Source organism: Triplophysa rosa, linkage group LG22, assembly GCF_024868665.1.
Source record: "Triplophysa rosa linkage group LG22, Trosa_1v2, whole genome shotgun sequence".
NCBI classification, from domain to species: domain Eukaryota; kingdom Metazoa; phylum Chordata; class Actinopteri; order Cypriniformes; family Nemacheilidae; genus Triplophysa; species Triplophysa rosa.
The window spans coordinates 9682745-9700918 of NC_079911.1; the positions used below are offsets into that span (position 1 = coordinate 9682745).

Here is an 18174-nt window from a genome sequence, read left to right on the forward strand (position 1 = left end):
CATTTATAACCCAAAACTGATATTGACAATAAAAAGGCCACAGCTTGAAAGGGTAAAACGTCTGCATATGTTTGATGTTTGAAGTTAATCAGCCATGCCTCATTTGGGCACTTCACCCAATGTAAATGCAAATACCCTTTTGTATTTGCACATTTGCAAAGTATGTAAGTCTGAATGCAAACATGTTTCTATGAAACCCAATGGACGGCACACGCAGAAGCTGATTTGCATTGTGGGAGAAGAGAAAGTAATAAAGCATCCAGGCTTTGTTTAGCACAGCCAATAACAAGGGAAGTATTCGAACACATTAGAAACCACAAAGAGGTTTTGAATACCGAAAGCACGTGATCTACACAGCCGGTGGCTTGTTTACCAACAGTGAAAGATACAGTACGTTGCATGTGAGCATACCTAGTGACAAACAGCACAATAGATGCACAGACCAGTTCAGTACTACAAATTCATTTTCTTGGCCTTTTTTACACCCTGCCACCCACTCTCACCCAGACTCGCTGGCAGCTGCTCCAGGAATAACCGTGACACTATGGAGGTCAAATCAGCAGCTGCAACCAATAGAATTCTTTTTAAAAGGCACACCCTCCCCCAAACACAGATCACCAAAATGTGTGTCTTAAGAAAAAGAAAATGTAAAAACAATTCAAGAAGTAAACCAATATAACTACACAGCGGTTTATAATACATCCAGTGTCTGTCATAGTTCTGTACTATAAAAATGAAAACAAGAAAAATAAAAAAGGATATAATAGAATAGAACAGGAATAGCCTCTGTCTGTCTCTTACTAACACACACTTGGTGGAGAGACAGAGATAGACAGATGGCAGAGTTTACTAATCCTCAGCTTCTTTAAGTTGTGTCTTGGGGGATTCTGTCCCCTTTTAGAGCCCCCATAACCTCCCTTCCCTCTTCCAGGCCAAATTTGTGTCAGTCTGTGTGTGGATGACTAGGCATGACTCACATTGGGCAGGGGGATGGGAGGATTAAAAATGAATAAAAGTTATGCTATTGAGAACACAACATCAGTCCCTTTACGTTAGCATGAGTACTATAGTATTCAAACAGAGAATTTGTGTTAGAAATATAAAATGGGCTAAACACAAAATGCCCATTCATGGTTCAATAGCTCCCCCTACTGACACACCGATAGTGTGTGTGGGAATATGTGTGTGTGTCTTAAAGAAAGGAATTCTCATCTAATTTGTTTTCATCAGAGATATAAACGAATGGCATGTGATCAGACAGCACCGTGCATTCATTACAACAAAACACATGCACACTTAGCCTACAGCAAGAACCACAAGCTAGACAAGCTATAAAAGCTGTGTAATCCATTAACTAAAGCTTAACTCAAAGGGCAGTTCTTGACTTTTGTCTTTTTTTAAAGGCACAAACAGATAACACATTGCATTCGTCTCATGACCTAACTTCTGTTGTTAATCACATACACTTCTGTGTAACAATGTTGGTTCTGTCTGTGCTCAACTTTCTCTCCTCTGTTTGACTCTTTCATTCCCATAAAAGGCCTTGAGTTGTGGACTTACTCAGGATGCCAAAAGGAGGGGGTGACCTAGAATTTCATACCTTATTGTAAGGACAACATGTTCTAGTATTACCTCCATATTAACAGTGCTTTCTCTGGTTCGATTATAACTGTTTGTCCCATGTAAGTTTGTTGAGGAATTTAAAAACAAACTATTATACAGTTAAACAAGTTTTCTTATTTGTCTTCTATTCAATCAGAACACTGTAATGCCCCACACGGGTCCCAAATCAGAAATTTGTTATACTGTAAAAGCTTAAAAAGATAGGCTATTTGGGCTAAATTGGTTTGGTTTTGGAAGTTCTAATGACAGTACTCGGTGTTTGTGTGTCTAAAGTGTTCGTACTGTGTCTTTTTAAAATTTAAAACCCCAAACAATACCTTTCTGCATGCTGACGCGCTTGGCGTGAGGACAGCACACGTTTATGCGGCATTTTCTTGTGCCCCATGAGTTGCTTGTTTCCCATGGAGACGGAATAAAGGAAGGGGGTGAGGAGGGGGGCGATGGATGAATGGGATCCTTTCATCCCGTTAGCTGCAGAAAAGCAGGAAGGGAATAAACTCAGGGCTGGCAGCTGGAGTGCAGGAAATGTCGGCATTGTGGCAGATGGTCAGGCGGGGCCGCGAGAAGGGGAAAAAACAGGCGGAACTACAGCAGGAAATAGGCGGACCAGACAAAGGAAGACCGCCCAGGGGGTGGGGTTTCAGTGCGGCTCACTTGCGCTCATCTGGTGTTTGATTTGTGCAACTACAAGTGTTCATTTTATTTTATATAACATTTTTAGTTTCTGTAAAAAGCTGTGCAAATTTAACAGAACATCCTTAACTATTGATAAAAAATAAAACTACAAACACTGATACATGTATTTATTTATTCTAATTTATTCCCACAGATTTGATTTATGTTTAAAAAAATAACCAAACTAACAAGCCTATTTGCACAAATTATTTAGAAGCAAAGTCAGTCAAGCCAATTGATGTAATCACATGAATCTGCACGACATATTAATGAAAGACTTCAAAAGCTGTGTTTAAATCATTTACGGAAACAAAATATATTACCTGTTGATCAAATAATTAACATGAGGATAATAAAAAAGTTACTGAATGACCAGTATCATTACAAGTATCTTAGATTTAGTGATGGAGTGATGGAAACAAACAAAAGTATAGCCTATTGCTGCAGTCATTCTTTGTATTTGCTGCATGGCTATACATCAATTATTGGAACTCATTATCTGCCCATAATTATGGCAAAAGTGGCAAATAAAAGGGGGAAAAAGATCATATAGATTAAAACTGTTTTTATTTCAAATTCTTTTTGTTTAACAGCAATTGGGAACATACAAGTGCAATCACTGGTTAAAATCCCATGGAGCATACATACAGATAAAATGTGTGCCTTCAATCCCCTAAAAGTTGAAAAACATATACTGCTAATAACACTTTAACTAATTTCACTCTTTAAATAAAATATATAAAAAATATTTTTTCTGTACCTTTTTCTGTCCCTGAGAAATGCTCACTTTTCAATGAGAAATATATGAGATAATTATATCAGACAATTATTCATACAGATACTATTGCTGTACATGTTATGGAAGATTTGTAACAACTGAAGCAGATTTTGTTATATATGTTTATATACTGTATACTGTATAGGCCTAATATGAATATTTGTGTTTGTATTTGTATTTCATTTTGTAATTAATTTGTGTTTTATTTCGTAAAGAGGTCATTTATTAGTTGTTATTTCTAATTCTGAGGACTTTTATTTTTGTCTTCCTCCTAGAGGGGGAAGTAAATGGGGTGCTGAGGGTAGAGAAGGAGATTGTGTGAGGGCAGCATGGTTACCCATCTGCTCCAGTTTACAGTACACGCTGTACCCTAATAGAAGTTTAATTGTTGATACTAGCATCGTAATATTGAGAAGGCAAAGAATCGTGCATCAGAATCCTCGGTCATCTAAATTCCCACATCCTACACCATGTAGCCTATTATTTCATTTAATGTATGCAATATTTTTGCTGATAATATCTGCAATTTGTAAATTGCAATTTGAATTGAAAATTTTTTGCTTTAACTCAGTTTACTTTGTCTTCAGACTTTTTTGTACTCATCTGTCCTGATGCATTGCATTGCTCTTGCATTCTTACAAATTAAGAGTCCCTGTCTTAAACTCACTCCAAGATGCCTGCAGAACAAGCTACACTGATGAAACTGAGAATCATACTTAAATATTTTCCACTTGCTTACCATTTTCCTTGTCTCTCTATACGATACAAATGACTATAGCCTAGGTGTTCACTAAAAACATTCTACTGAATCTTTGTCTATTTGAAATAGTTATTGCAGAGAACATTTTATTTCTTCTAAAAGAATGTTTTTGTAATAAATAATTGCTTGATCAAACGAGTCATGTAATAGGCAAACATAAAGAGTTTTACAGTATTTTGCTGCAGCCGGATGCAGGGAACGTTCTCTGCATTTTAAAGAGCTGCGCTTGAGCCTCAAGGGCATCAGGCAGGCAGGAGCACTCGACTGCAGTGAATACATGGCACTTTTTCTGAAACAGACACTGCATTGGGGTCATTTTGTATCAAATGAATTGACATAATTATGGAGGTAAGAGAGGCAGGGATGACAATTTAATGTTTTACTTGACTTACCACTGATGTGTATATGTTAGGCATGCATTCTAAGGTAAAAAATAATATTAATATCAATAAAAAATGTCCTTATTGTATGACAGCTTACAATAATTTTCTTGTAAAAACTGTCATTCTTTCTCTGTAATCAACATCTCATTCAGTCCCTGCTTGTGCACAGGATTCTGTTAAAAGCAAAAACATTTGTGTTTTCAGAAAGAGAGACTCCTTATTTGGCTCATTTATAGTTCAGCTAATAGTCAAATTTTAATAAAAAGCAGTCTGTAATAGAAATACCTGATATTTTAAAGGCGACTTGCATATCTAATGTACAAACACAACATTAAAAGTTAAGTTGGAGATACCATGACACAGCTATACCAATAAATAAAAATCTTTATAAAGACTGTGAATTTTACATAAAAAACAATAGGTTGTAGCCTATATGAAACAATGTATGAAATTCAAAACAAAGAGAATTCACCATAGTGTGCACTCATTAGCCAGCTAATAAACATGACAAATAAATGCAAGATCAGTGCTCAAAATCATAATCATTCTCTCTCCCCCTTCCCAGTCAAGCTCTCAAATTTGACAGTCTGGGTCTCATTTGTAGTAAAATGGCGACATCTAGTGGTATTAACACAGTCATAGTTTCTATTAATTGCAGGATATGTTATAGCTTGCTTTATGATAAGTCACTGTGTTTACTACAAGTAAAGAGCACATGATTTTTGAGAAACAGAACTTTAATCTTTGATCCCTGACATTTGCTGATACAGGCCTATATGTTTATCTAGGAGATTGCTAAATCAATAGTGATTAACTGATTAAGTTAATAGTATAAGTGTGGGTGCATTTGAAGATCAGATCTCATGTATGGTGTCTTTCTTTCTATTACAGTCCTATTTTAAGCAAATTAACCAGAGTTTTTCTGTATAAACACAGGATGAAGGTGATTTTCGCTCTGCTGTTGTACTCAACATCACTTCATGCAGGAGACACTGAGGCACCAGATTTGCTGGGTGCAGAGAAAATTACCCAGCCAAATACATCTGGACTGAAGTGAGGGATGTAAGAGATATGATGGTTGAAGCTGAGCGTCAATATGGATATTCTGATGAAAGAGAACGCAAGTAAGTAATGATGCGTGTTACTAACCGTTTAAAATGATTTATCTACTTGATTTATTGTAATAAAGAGGTGGGGCAGTGAGCAATGACAAATGGGACACCCTGCGGTTTCATGGACTCTACAGGTATACCTAGGAGGCCGCATCAACGCAAGTGTCATCCATTTAAGTGAAGAGCCAAACTATTAGCTCATTGCAAGTTGCCACGCCCATCATTATAAAAAGTTAGATGTTTTGCTGAGGCATGCAGCACTCAAAATATACAACTTTTTGACACAATGTTTACATATTTGGTTGAGTTTGGGTTGGTGTAGCCTGCTAAGGTTAGTTGACGGTACACATTAAACTAATATAGAAGAAAATATGTTTACAGAAAAAATGTAAACGTGTTAACTCCAAATAAATTTAGTGAAATGCATGATTTGTATAATTCTAGGGCTGGATGAGCGACTGAAAAACAGTGAGGCCAAGCTGGAAGAACTTAAGAAAGAGAATACAGGTAAATCAATATGTATAGGACTATAATATTCTGACTAGATGTTTGTATGTTGAGCGCTTTGAATGATGCAACAAAATCCAAAGGTGGCATTTTCAGCTGATTTAGGGCACCGTGGACATTTAGGTCCCTATTATACTGACATCACACTGATGTTCAAAAATGTCTTCACCAATATTGGCAACAGCTACAACCCAACAACAGGTCAGTGCATAGTTAATGTCTTCCCTAAAATCAATTCTTCATGTTTTTTATGTTATTATGGAATGAAACAACACATTTTTCATAGAACTTGCATAGAATTTTAACTTCAACTTATTCAATTTATTTAGCAATTTTGCATTTGATTTTTTTCAATGGCAGTTATCTTCACAGCACCAGTTAAAGGAGTTTACTTCTTCCGATTCACAGTGTGTGGTGCTCAGAACTCGAAATCTTTGGGTGGATTCTTGTATAGAAATAACGAGAAGATTGTGTCAATAGGTCAATGGCATAGCCACAGTGAGCACAGATATAGATCAAATGCAGCTGTTCTGCAGCTGGAGGTGGGTGATGTAGTTAGCATGAAGCTTCTCCCAGGTTACACCATCTATGACATTGCAGGTAACCTCAGCTCTTTTAGTGGATTCCTCATTTACCCTTTATATAGTGCAGTATACAGTATACCCCCTGGTCTTTCCTTGCTGCAACAAATCAGTTTAGTCATTTTACAAATTGCCACAACATTTCACAACTAATTTTACAATTTGGCAAAATGGTGGCAACACTGTTGAGGTTAAACATTGTTTATTGTTATGATTTAACATGAATTAAGTTGTTAATCATGAATTAAAAGGCATAACTGAAAAAGTCAATATCAGTGTTCATTTCAAGTTGCAACAGTGCATTCTTGTTTATGTTTGTTAAACAATGGTTTTGAAACTTTATACTACATGTTTTTTTTTTTGCATATCAGAGTGTTTTGTCCTGACCTTACAGTATCTGCATGTTTGGCACAAGTCAATTATGGACACTTCCTTCAAAAAATATTATATTCATCCAAGCAGACTACAGTAGCCTAGTTTTAAATCATATACATTCTTAATAACTCGTGATGTACTCATGTAAAATTAATTATTGTAATTATAAATTGTAGAATGCTATGGTTCATGTTAAATAGGCATAATTAAATACAAAAATGCATTTTAATTTAAGAAAACTCAGTCTTTTTTAAACTCCTCACCACCAATCTCTGATATTTTTTCTTTGTTAAAGGGTGACATCTAGAGTATTGGAATGATGCACGATATAAAACACCCCTGCTGATAATACACAATCTTATTTACAACTGTATCTGAACTAAAAACTGATCATAAACATAAATATCAATTCAAAACAAAGTCCCTCTACATGATAAGTTTGTTCTTTTTCTTTCCACTATCAAATATAGAACCCTTCTAAATGCCAATTTTGATATGTATTAACATACATCATGACACATTTATTTTGAGAAGGGTACATAATATACTAAATTCTTGAGCAGTATATTTCACATTTCATATATTATCTTTTCAAGCAAAAACAGCACTATTATACCTTTATTTTATCTGTATGCTCTGAATGATCATTCATATTTATGTATAGAATCAAAAATCCCTTATACCTCCACCTATCAATGTGTTTTTGTATAATGTCGGTAATTTTCACACAACCCCTTGGCATGCAGAACTGCTCTCTCTCTCTCTCTCTCTCTCTCTCCCTTCCCTCCTTGCCTAATTTCAGCTGAATTTAGGATGCCACTGACCCAGCACTGGATATTCATATGTGAAAGAGGGTGAGGCAGAGAGGTTGAGAGAGAAAGAGTGAGACATTGTGTGTATGTGTGTGTGTGTGTGTGTGTATATATATGTATGTGTACGTGTGAGAAAGAGAAGGGGAGAGAGAGTGCGCAAAGCTGAGGACACTGATCAATGCATCTTTGTACTTGCTGCCTCAGCAATCGAAGGTGAGAGCAAATCAAAACAAATCAAAAGCAGACGCCTCCAGAGAGGAGCGAGACGCGGCTGAACGGCATCCAATCAGCATCTGAGGGACCATGATTACTGTCTGCGGAGAGCTGGAGAAGTGACAGTGAAGGCAGGTGCTGTGTTTGAATACAATCTCAAGTGCAGATTTGAGTCATCTTAGAGAGACTCCTCGCTGTCCCCACTTACTGGACAACTGGACCTTTTCTGGATACTGAAACCTTCAGATAAACACCTGCAACATGTCGAGAAGATCTGGAGTTTGGGTCTTAAGATGTAAGTGAGGGTAGGTCCTCGTGAATCAAGTGAATGCTTATTGTTTGTGTTTTCATCTCATTTCATCATGTATCTATTAATTAAAATCTCTGAGCTCTGGCCTAGCAGTTCATGCGTGTGTTTTGATCCATCAAGCTGTGGTGCTCATTCGGGCGATGCATGTTCAAATCTACAGTAGCCTGCATTGTTTCTTTATCCAATTCTCCTCATCATTTACAGTTCTCTTTATTTTGTCTATTTAGCCAAATAAAATGTAATGGAAATAGTTATTCATGTACTCCATAAACTGGGAGCATGAGTGAGTGAGTTTGGGCTGTTGTCATGCTGTCACATGTGGTGCCACCCAGAGGGGTCAGTTTGACATCCACAACTGATCATCAAGAGAGAGACTGAACAAAAATATGATGTGAAATCACGTTGAAGGCCGAGAGAACGTGTATGTTCACTGGAAATGAGATGAAAGGATCTGACGAAGTTTGATTTTACTGATCACAGTACAGTAACCATGTTCATTGTGTGACTTCAAAGTCTTCATGTCATATTGATTCTTCACATCATATTCTTTATATTTGACACCCACACGTTGACTTTTGGTTTAATGATTGGGACCTTGTAATAACTTCTGTATTTCATGTTTCTGTACCTGGCATTCGCAGAAAGCTTTTCCATTGTATGCATGCTAAAATTTTATCTTGATTATGTTTCCTCAATTGTTTTTCTCATGGGAACGACTGGCTGATCCTCAGTGATTTCTGGTTTTACTATCCTTGTGGGACATTTAGTCCCCACAATGTAGGCAAGACATGACCCACCCACACACAGGTTTTTGAAACAGTGGTTCATTAGAAAACCTATTGTCACCCGTTGATTAACACCGTCTTTGTCAGAAGATTGCAGAAATGATCAAGATGCCCAAGGTGGGTTGAATGAGAGAGAGAGACAGAGACAGAGAGAGCGAGGGGGAGAGAGAGATAGTCGGGCTGGCAGGGGTCCAGGTGTATCAGCGGAAAGGAGAGAGAGAGTCATGTCAGAGCAGAACAAAACGTTTAGCAGTGTGTGAAATATTTAATTAGTCACCCACACACATACACGCACCTGTGTTGACAAGGTTAAACTCGAAGCAAACAGACCACATATTCTCTTTAATTGTGAAAACTTTAATTTCTTATTGTATAATAGATCAGAGGTGATCTCTCTCTCTCTTTCTCTCTCTCTCTCTCTCTCTCTCTCTCTCTCTCTCTCAATTTTCAATTTCAATTTAAGTGTGACTTATTGGCATGACAAAATGTACATTCGCATTGCCAAAGCATTTGCAGCTGGGCTGCGTACAAATAGTGCAAGTGTGTATACAAACGAAACAAAACGAAAAGAAAGATCATTATAGTAATAAAATAAAATGAAATAAAGTGTGATGTATGTAGTGCAACTTAAAGTGGTTTATAATATATGTAAAAAAAAAATTTTTATAAAAAAGTTTATACAAAGATTTACAAAAGCAAAATATACATTTAAGTAGCAGAATAAAGGGATATAATAATATAATGTCATGAACATAATGGAAACATCAGGTCAGGGCAGATTCATTGTTTTCTCTTGTGTTGTGACAGGCAGACACATATTGTGCAGCTAACACACAGCAGTCCTTGTGTTCTCCTAACAGATACGGCAGTTTCTCATCGCTTGACAGACTTTCAAACGTCTGGTGCATGGACTTTTTTTTCCATAAAACATTGTCCGTATATCCGTGTATTTTGTGCATTCTGTTACGAAGTGGAGTTCCGTCTCAATTTTGTTGAGATCACAGTGTGGACACAGTCTCTGGTCCTGTGGCAGCCATGTTTGTCTGTGTCTGCCCATCTCTATAGTGAGTTTATGTCCACTGAGTCTCTATCTTGTCAACGTGGCTCTTAGTTTTTTATCTGTCACTGTGTACAGATAGTCTGCCATACTGTATTCTCTTTTTATGGCCAAATAACATTGCATTTTACTCTGTTGTCTTGTTTGGGTTTCCCAATGAGTGATTTTGTTATGTTTGTGTTGTAATTTGGTTGAGTCTGATTTTGTCAGTGTTGTTGTGGTTGAGAGCATCAGGAGATGTTGGGACTGAAACATCGGGACTGAAGCTCTGGACCAGCTGACAGAGAGGATTCATTTCTTTGCTCATCTCGTGGTGTTTCAGGGCTTTAGAACGATACGAGTGAGGGTCACTGTGTTTGAGATGTTTCCAGAATTTGATTGCCCTTTTTTATCTTTATGATCAGTGGATATTTGCTTAATTCTGCCCTGCATGCATTGTTTGCTGTGCGCCGGTGCACTTGTAAGATATTTTTAGAAAGTTCTGTATGCAGGCTCGCAATTGGATGTTTTTCCCATTTAGTAAAATCTTGATTTGGATTTGTCAGTGGACCCCACACTTCACTGCCATAGAGGGCAATCGGTTCAATTACTGATTCTAATATTTTCAACCAAATTCTAATTGGGATTTCTATAGGACATTGACGTTTGATGGCATAGAAGGACCTTTATCTCTCAGTTCCTTTATCTCTCAGTTCATTCACTGTAGGATTAGTTTCCTGTGGATGTGATTTTTAAACCCAGGTGATTGTAATGGGGTGTGTGTGGTATGGGGTTTGTGCCTATAGTGTAAATGTGTGTTGTGATATTTGGGATCTGGATCTTTTTTGAAAGGTGATAATTTTAGTTTTACTGAGGTTAAGTGTCATGGCACAGGTCTGACAGTATTGTTCTAGCAGGTCCAGGTTCTGTTGTAAGCCGTGTTGAGTGGGAGACAACAGAACCAGATTATCTGCATAGAGAAGACATTTGATTTGTGAGTGGTTCAGAGTGAGACAGATCACTCTAGGATGGTTGCCAGTTCATTTATGTAAATATTAAACAATGTTGGCCTTAAACCGCAACCCTGTCTCACTCCACACTCCTGATAAAGATATCTAGTACGTTTTGATTTTTATGCCGCATTTACTCTCAGTGTACATTGATTGAATAAGGTCATAGGTTTTACCACCTATGCCACTTTCAATAAGTTTAAACAGTCATTGGTGCCAAATTGAGACAAAAACTTTTTTAAAGTCCATGAAGCATGCATATATTTGACCTTTATCTTGATTAACATGTTTTTCAATTCGAGTATGAAGCATGTAGATATGATCGGTTGTGCAGTAGTTTGGTAAAAATCCTATTTGACTTCTGCTCAGGACATTGTGTGTCGTGATGAAGTCTACTAAGAGTCGAGCGTTCATTAAACTACAGAATAAATTTCCCAGGTTACTACACAAATGCCTCTATAGATGTTAGGGTCAAATCTCTCTCTCTCTCTCTCTCTCTCTCTCTCTCTCACACACACACACACACACACACACACACGCACACGCACACTCACACACTCACACAAACACTCTAGTTAACTCTATTTGACTTCACCCTGTTCTTTGAATTTCACTTTGTTCTCTCTCTCTCATCTTTTCTGCTTACTGTCTCCAAATTGGACTCATCTAGTTGAGGTAGGAAGGTCTTTTGGGTTTTTCTATTGTCAGGCCTTGCGCTCCGAAACAGCACTGCCATTATTGAAGCATTGCAAGCGTTTTTGTTGGCATCATACTTCTTATAAAGGATTGCACCTCGGCTTTTGCAAGTCTGCTCTTTCAACTTGCCTTGATATACTGTACTTCTTTCTGCATGCAGTAGCAGATGGTAGCAGTTTTTGTATATGGTTCATTCTCTGAAAAGTGAGCCATTGGTGTGCCGTGTATGTCTTCATGACTTACTGGTATACTGATATAATTATATAGATTTGATTCTTTACTTAATATACAATGCAAAATTGAAAAGTAAACTTTAGTTATATCTGTTTCAAAAGTTTCTTTTTATTGAAATATACTTGCAAAGATAGACTCAAAAAAAAAACTCCGTTTTATTGTGTATTCCAATTAATATCAATAAAACTGGGTTATTTTGATTAGGTAATAATAACTCAAACATAAAAATACAGCTAACCAACGCAATAAAACATGATAACATTTGATTTTTTTAAACAGTTATCAGTTAACAGTTTTTGCAAATAAACTCTTCATATAAAGTATGACAAATTTGAAACCATTTTTTGGTATTAAATTTAAGCAGTCATTGTTAATATGTCATTATTTAAGAAAGATCTACCCAACCATAAATATTACCACCGTAAATAACAAGCAATTTCAATGCCTTTTGTCTTTTTCATGACATTTTATCAATCAATGGATTTTTAACAGTTATCTTCTTCTTGCCCCTCAGGTGCATTATAGTTGTCAAATGCATTGATTTCTACTCAGTTCTGCCTGAGCCAGAAATACTTGAGATGGGTAGACGGGCAGCTGACTACACTACCCCTGTGCTAGTTCTTGTAGAGCCTGCGCTGGTGGGGACACGTGGTTGGAGGACAGTGGCCAATGGGACCAGCAGTATGGCAGCTCTGACACTGTCTCATCATTGTAATATTGGGGTTCAGACGTCACCTGCGATACGAAACAATCAGTCACATCTGGATGCCAAACAAACGGACACAATCATGCCACCTAATGGCCATATTCCAAACGAGGCCGTGATGAAAGAGGAAGTTGGAAAAGACAAAACAAAAAGCATCATTAATAAAAGAAAGAGTTTGGAGAACAAGATAAAAAAGGGCGTCACTTTTGAAGGACTGGAAAGTGATATTTCTGTGCATACAAACCGACAAATTAAATCCAGTCCTGTGGTGAGGGGCGTAGCTACCAGCAAAGTAAAATCCAAGTGGAATTGTCACTTTACCAATGGGAGCGTGGTTGACTCTGAAGTAATGGGAGGGATCAGTAGTGATGTCCCCAAAGGGGAGGAGCCAGCTACGGGACAGAAACCTCCTCGGTCTCGAAAGGAAATGTTAACCTTATGCTCCATGACCATCTGCAGCACTTGTGGAGGAAGGCAGAATCCAGTACCTCCTGCACTTTACAGCCAAACCAAGACAACTACCCCACCAACTTCGGTTGGTTCTTTGGGATCTCCACTTTCGCATTTCCATTCATACATGCAAATTGAAAGACAAATTGATCAAAGTACAGCACAGACGGACCAGCGTCCCATCACCCCTAACCTTCATCCCTATCTCAACGTGAACATAAACAAGAACTGGCCATTATCTCTGCTGCCTGCTCAGCAGAGTGAAGCATCAAACCTTACTAATCATCATACGGTCAAATGGGAATCTTGTGCTGACACACACATTAATCACACCGGTCACACATCAGTTCCACAGACACACACACTTGCTGTTAGTGTGATAGAGGACAAAACTCCATCAAGGGTGGTGAACGCACCCTTGAACCTGAACAATCAGAAACCTTTTGCACATCCCCACACATGCCCACCCAGACCCCCAATGACTCCGCACCCTACCCATGTGCCCAAAGATGGCCACACTGAGAAATCAGTGACAAGTACAGAAGTGACAAGTACCAGCACACCACATGTGAACGCACACCTCAGATCAACTAAACAGTCAAACCTTAATGAGAAACAGCTAAACAAAGAAAACCAGCCGGCACCCTCACAGTCCGAATCTCAGAGCATACACAAACCACAGAATAAGACACACATCAAACCTTTTCAAACCTCAGTAAAACAACAGATGTTCCCTCAAACCAACCCGAAAGCCAAAGCTAACACGTGCGTATTGCAAAACCAGAAACAACAGAGTTTAGAAAATACTAGCACACTTCTTAAATGCTCCGATACATCACAGTCAAATCAGATAAGCACAGATTCCAAATCGCATACTAAATCCTCTGCATCTTTTCATTTACATTCAAACGTTAAACATCAAACTACATCGCAGAGTTGTGCAACTAAAGGTGTCATATCCTCCACTGCTTCAAATGTACCAAAACAGAATCAATTCCCTAACGGGTTACACTTCAAATCTGACACGCACTCTAAACCGTCGATGTCCTCGCACACGGGCATTAAGCCTCAAAACGTCACGCAAATCCGTACTGACAAAGACGCAGAATCCTCGGCCACCTCTCCTCCTGAATTACATTCACAAGTTCCATTGGTAAATCACACACATACACACTCAGGGCCTCACAGCGAAGTACACTCGTGTCGTCACGCGTCGATGCACGGCGACACAAATCCATCTCAAAATGCGTCTTCACACGCGAACACACACAAGCAGCCTTCCCACACATCTTCTCATGCCAGCGCTCACAGAAAAAACACCAGCAGCGCATCCCTGCGGGGTATAACCTCAAATAAAGGCACGCTGTCATATCCTCACCGTGAGTCAAAAAGCCAGAATGACACTCAATTGTTTTTACATGACCCAAATACGTCAGCCCATCACCAGACGCCACTTACAACGCAAACAATCGACCATCAAAACCTCTCAAATGCATTTACAGCCTCTCAGACTAAGGTGGAGATGCAGTCGCACACCAAAGAATGTTCCCGAACGAGCCCCGGGGTCAAAACAGCCTCGCGCTCTCTATGCGTTCATTCAAATACACCACGCAGGCAGACAGAGCCCGACGTTCTCAGACGTTCTGTCCTAAATCCGCTGAGTAATGGCACTCTTGAGTCCTCATTACTGGCCATTACATCCACTAGGGCTTTTCCTCCGGCTGACACAAACGCCAAGACTGGATTTAAGTCTTTGAGTGCCGTAGAGTCTAGGATTCAAGGGGACACTAAAACAACAGAACCAGATCATCAAGCGATCAATGCCTCGCAACACAAACAACTGCTTAGGCCTCCAAACAAACCACCCCCTTCTATGACCCAGAGAGCACAAAACGCACCTCCAAAGCCTTCATCCGCACCTCCTCCAGCTCCCGTTTTTACATTTGTAATGGAGGACACTGACAACGGCCCAAATGCAGCCTCTAATCGACACCCGCTTCCATCACCCTCAGACACTTTGCCCCGAAACTTGTCCCTCGGACATGCGCCTATGCAGCACATACAGAATGTTGAATGTCTTAAGAATGCCGAAGCACAGATGGAGTTTCATTCCGGTTCCATCTCACAGGCTGTTGGGTCCGTCTCAAATGAACGGTGTTCCCTAACGCACGACCACCCTCCTTCTGCTGTCCGGTTGCTGCCCGCATCGCCCCACTGCAGCAGACCACGGGACCATGAGCAAAGATTAGAGTCAGTGGAGGTGAATCTGCAGGCCAACAAGGAGAGAATCACAACTCTGCTCAACGTCATCCAGGACTTGGAAATGAGCCATGCGCTTAGCAAAGGGTGAGAGACAGAGAGAGTTTCTAAGATTAGCAGATAATAGAAGTGCGAATGGAGAACAGGATGTGTTAGAGGTAATTGTAAGAAATATCCAGAGTGGTGCTGCTATGAAAGACGGCATTCGTGATTTAATTTTATGTAGTTTTATCTGAAAGGGCAGGGCAATAACTCCTGTAAATTAGCAGTTTTTAGCAGGACACTGACTGCATTTATAGGGACTGTATGAGTTGTAGGGGGAAAGATTAGGTCCAAGTAAAATAAATTACAACAATAAAATTAGTGTGGCAAAATTAAACTCAGTACACTTGTTATGCTTTAAGAGAATAAAGTAAACACAAAATAATGGAGAATAAAATAGTACTGAAAGTAAAATACATTCTGTTTCTAGATTAAACTATGTGAAGAATAAACCTTCAAGAAAAATAAGTGAATAAATTATTACAATATTAGGCCAGAATTGCATCATGTCATTCATATATTGACTTTAGAAAACATTAAATGATTGAATCAGTGAGTCAAATTATACATAATAAACAATATACTTATATAATGAAATACTTTTTTAGCCTATAACCCCATATCACCATATGTAAAATCTATACATTTAATTAAAATTTAAAATGGACTATTGTTCACAGTTAAGCCCTCAATTAATTCAATTTAACAAATTTTGTTATTGTGGAAGCAAAATTAATTTATTGTCAAAATATAACAAGTTTGTTTGTGTAATTTTACTGTAGTGTTTAAGTATACAATAAAATTGTAGCAGTTGACTTACAGTTTACCTCTACACTCTAAAATGGATGTGTTAATTTTAACACATTGTTTTGTGTTATTTATTTAACACATTATGTGTTACTTTCAACACACATCATGTTGATTTCAAACACAAGTTGTGTTGAAAGTAACACAAAACGTGTTGTCCCAAAAAATAACACAGATGTGTTCATGTGTGTTGTTTTTAACACCACTGGTTTTACAGTGTAAATAATCCTTTTTTATTTTTTATTTAGCCCTAATCAAACAAAACAAAACAAAACAAAATAATTACATTAAAGAATAATTTTTACATTTATGTCCTGTTCCTGTTGCTCCCTTTGTAGTCGGAGATGTTTTCGTACTGGCCAAGACCTAAGTGACTGTCCCACTTGTCAGAAAACTGCATGTGCAGTCTACAGGTGACAACCACCAATGACACAACACACTAGTTCAAAAAAGAGAAATGTGCTCTTTTATGCCCCCTACCTTTTAATTCTACCTAACACCCTCTTTTCTGATGCTGTGTTTGTTCTAGTGTGGAGTACGATTTCCGTCAACAGGAAAGACGATTCAAGGATTTATTCCAGAGCCTGTGCCCTCGATCCCCAGAGAGGAGAAGAGAAGAAGGATACGAAGGATCTCTTTCTTTACTCGCCACACTCATTCAAAACCACAGATTACGTCAACTCAGCATCAACATTATGAGCCAAACGCAATCTGAGAGTCAGCCTCAGATTATTTCTCAGATTAAATCTCAGATTCAAACTCAGTCTCAGATTCAGAGTCAGCCTCACACTATTTCTCACAGTCAGTCTCAGACTCAGTCTAACATTATTTCTCATAGTAAATCTGAGATTCAATCCCATAGCCAGTGTCAGATTATGCCACAGATTAAATCTCAGGTTCAGTCTCAGATTACCTATCAAATTCAGTCTCAGAATTTGTCTCAGACACAAACTCAATATCAGATTATGCCTCCGTTTCAGTGTCAGCCTCAGATCGAATCTAACCCCCAGAATCACCCACTGTTTAAAGCCAAAATCAAAAGAAATAAATTATACAGAAAGCTGTTTGGCTGGATACCCCGCAAAATCCAAATGAAGTGACTACGTCAGGCCAAGTGTCTGATTTTCATGCATGACTTTCTACCCTCTGGTATGTGAAGTCACAACTCCTTTTGGTTTTAAGGCAGTTTGAAGTCTGACTTATCTATTTTGGAATGGAGCAATACTCCCTGACATTCTGTGACTGTGAACTACCTTGCCAAATACCGTACAACATTACCATTACCATATAACTATAAATGCACCAGAGTTTAACATGACGCTTGCCGTGACTAAACATAAAGGGCTTTCCCCCCCTGAAAATAGGGCATGATGTGATGTGAGTTTGTGGTACACATCACTTAATTTGTTATCTTCCAAGAGGACAGCTATCATCTGCTAGGGGTAAAAAATTGTGATGTTTTATGGGACTGACATGTGGAGCTTCAGCAACTGAATTTTAGCTAAATAAACTGCAAGTTCAAGGTTAAGCAACTAAAAAGGTCTTTGGCATCTTTTCTTCCAAATAAAATGTTCATGGTCAAACAAAAGTTACTCTCACATTTAGGCACATGATATGCTTTCAGCAGGAAAGTGGACGTATGTTTGAGGTCTCCAAAGCCCAAAACAATCTGGCCCTACAGTTTTCTTAAAGGCTTTGGGAGTTGATCGATGCTTGGTAGGGGGAGATCTGCGAACCATATAGAACTTCAACTTTTGCTTCCTCAACACACTCATATATGTCACTTTTAAATCGACTCTAGCTGTTCATGCCCTGCTAGCTTTCTTTGATTAATAAGCTGCTGCCAGGGGCTATGCACTATTTTGGACTAGATTCTGTCTCAGCCTAGAATATACGAAAAAGTACATCTCTGCAGTGCGTGTAATGTGACAGTAGACCCAAATGTCAGCATCTCTTTACAGCGGAGCTCAAGGGTTGGTTTCTTTCTCCGTATCAAAGAGCAAGTGGACCTCACAGCTAC

At 38.5% G+C, this 18174-nt stretch overlaps 1 protein-coding gene across 3 annotated transcripts; it reads left to right on the forward strand.

Annotated features, from left to right (window-relative positions):
- Nucleotides 1-7652: 7652 nt before the first annotated feature.
- On the forward strand, nt 7653-17681 carry LOC130545659 (serine-rich adhesin for platelets). 3 transcript variants are annotated; one of them, XM_057320297.1, is made up of 4 exons: nt 7653-8124; nt 12405-15392; nt 16493-16567; nt 16684-17681. In XM_057320297.1, exons 2-4 carry the CDS (start codon nt 12469-12471, stop codon nt 17252-17254), a joined length of 3570 nt encoding a protein of 1189 aa, XP_057176280.1. In that variant the 5' UTR covers nt 7653-8124; nt 12405-12468; the 3' UTR covers nt 17255-17681. The 3 variants fall into 3 exon arrangements, with proteins under 3 accessions (XP_057176280.1, XP_057176279.1, XP_057176281.1); XM_057320296.1 differs by having other exon boundaries at nt 7653-8114; XM_057320298.1 differs by lacking the exon at nt 7653-8124 and adding an exon at nt 11528-11635.
- Nucleotides 17682-18174: the final 493 nt, after the last annotated feature.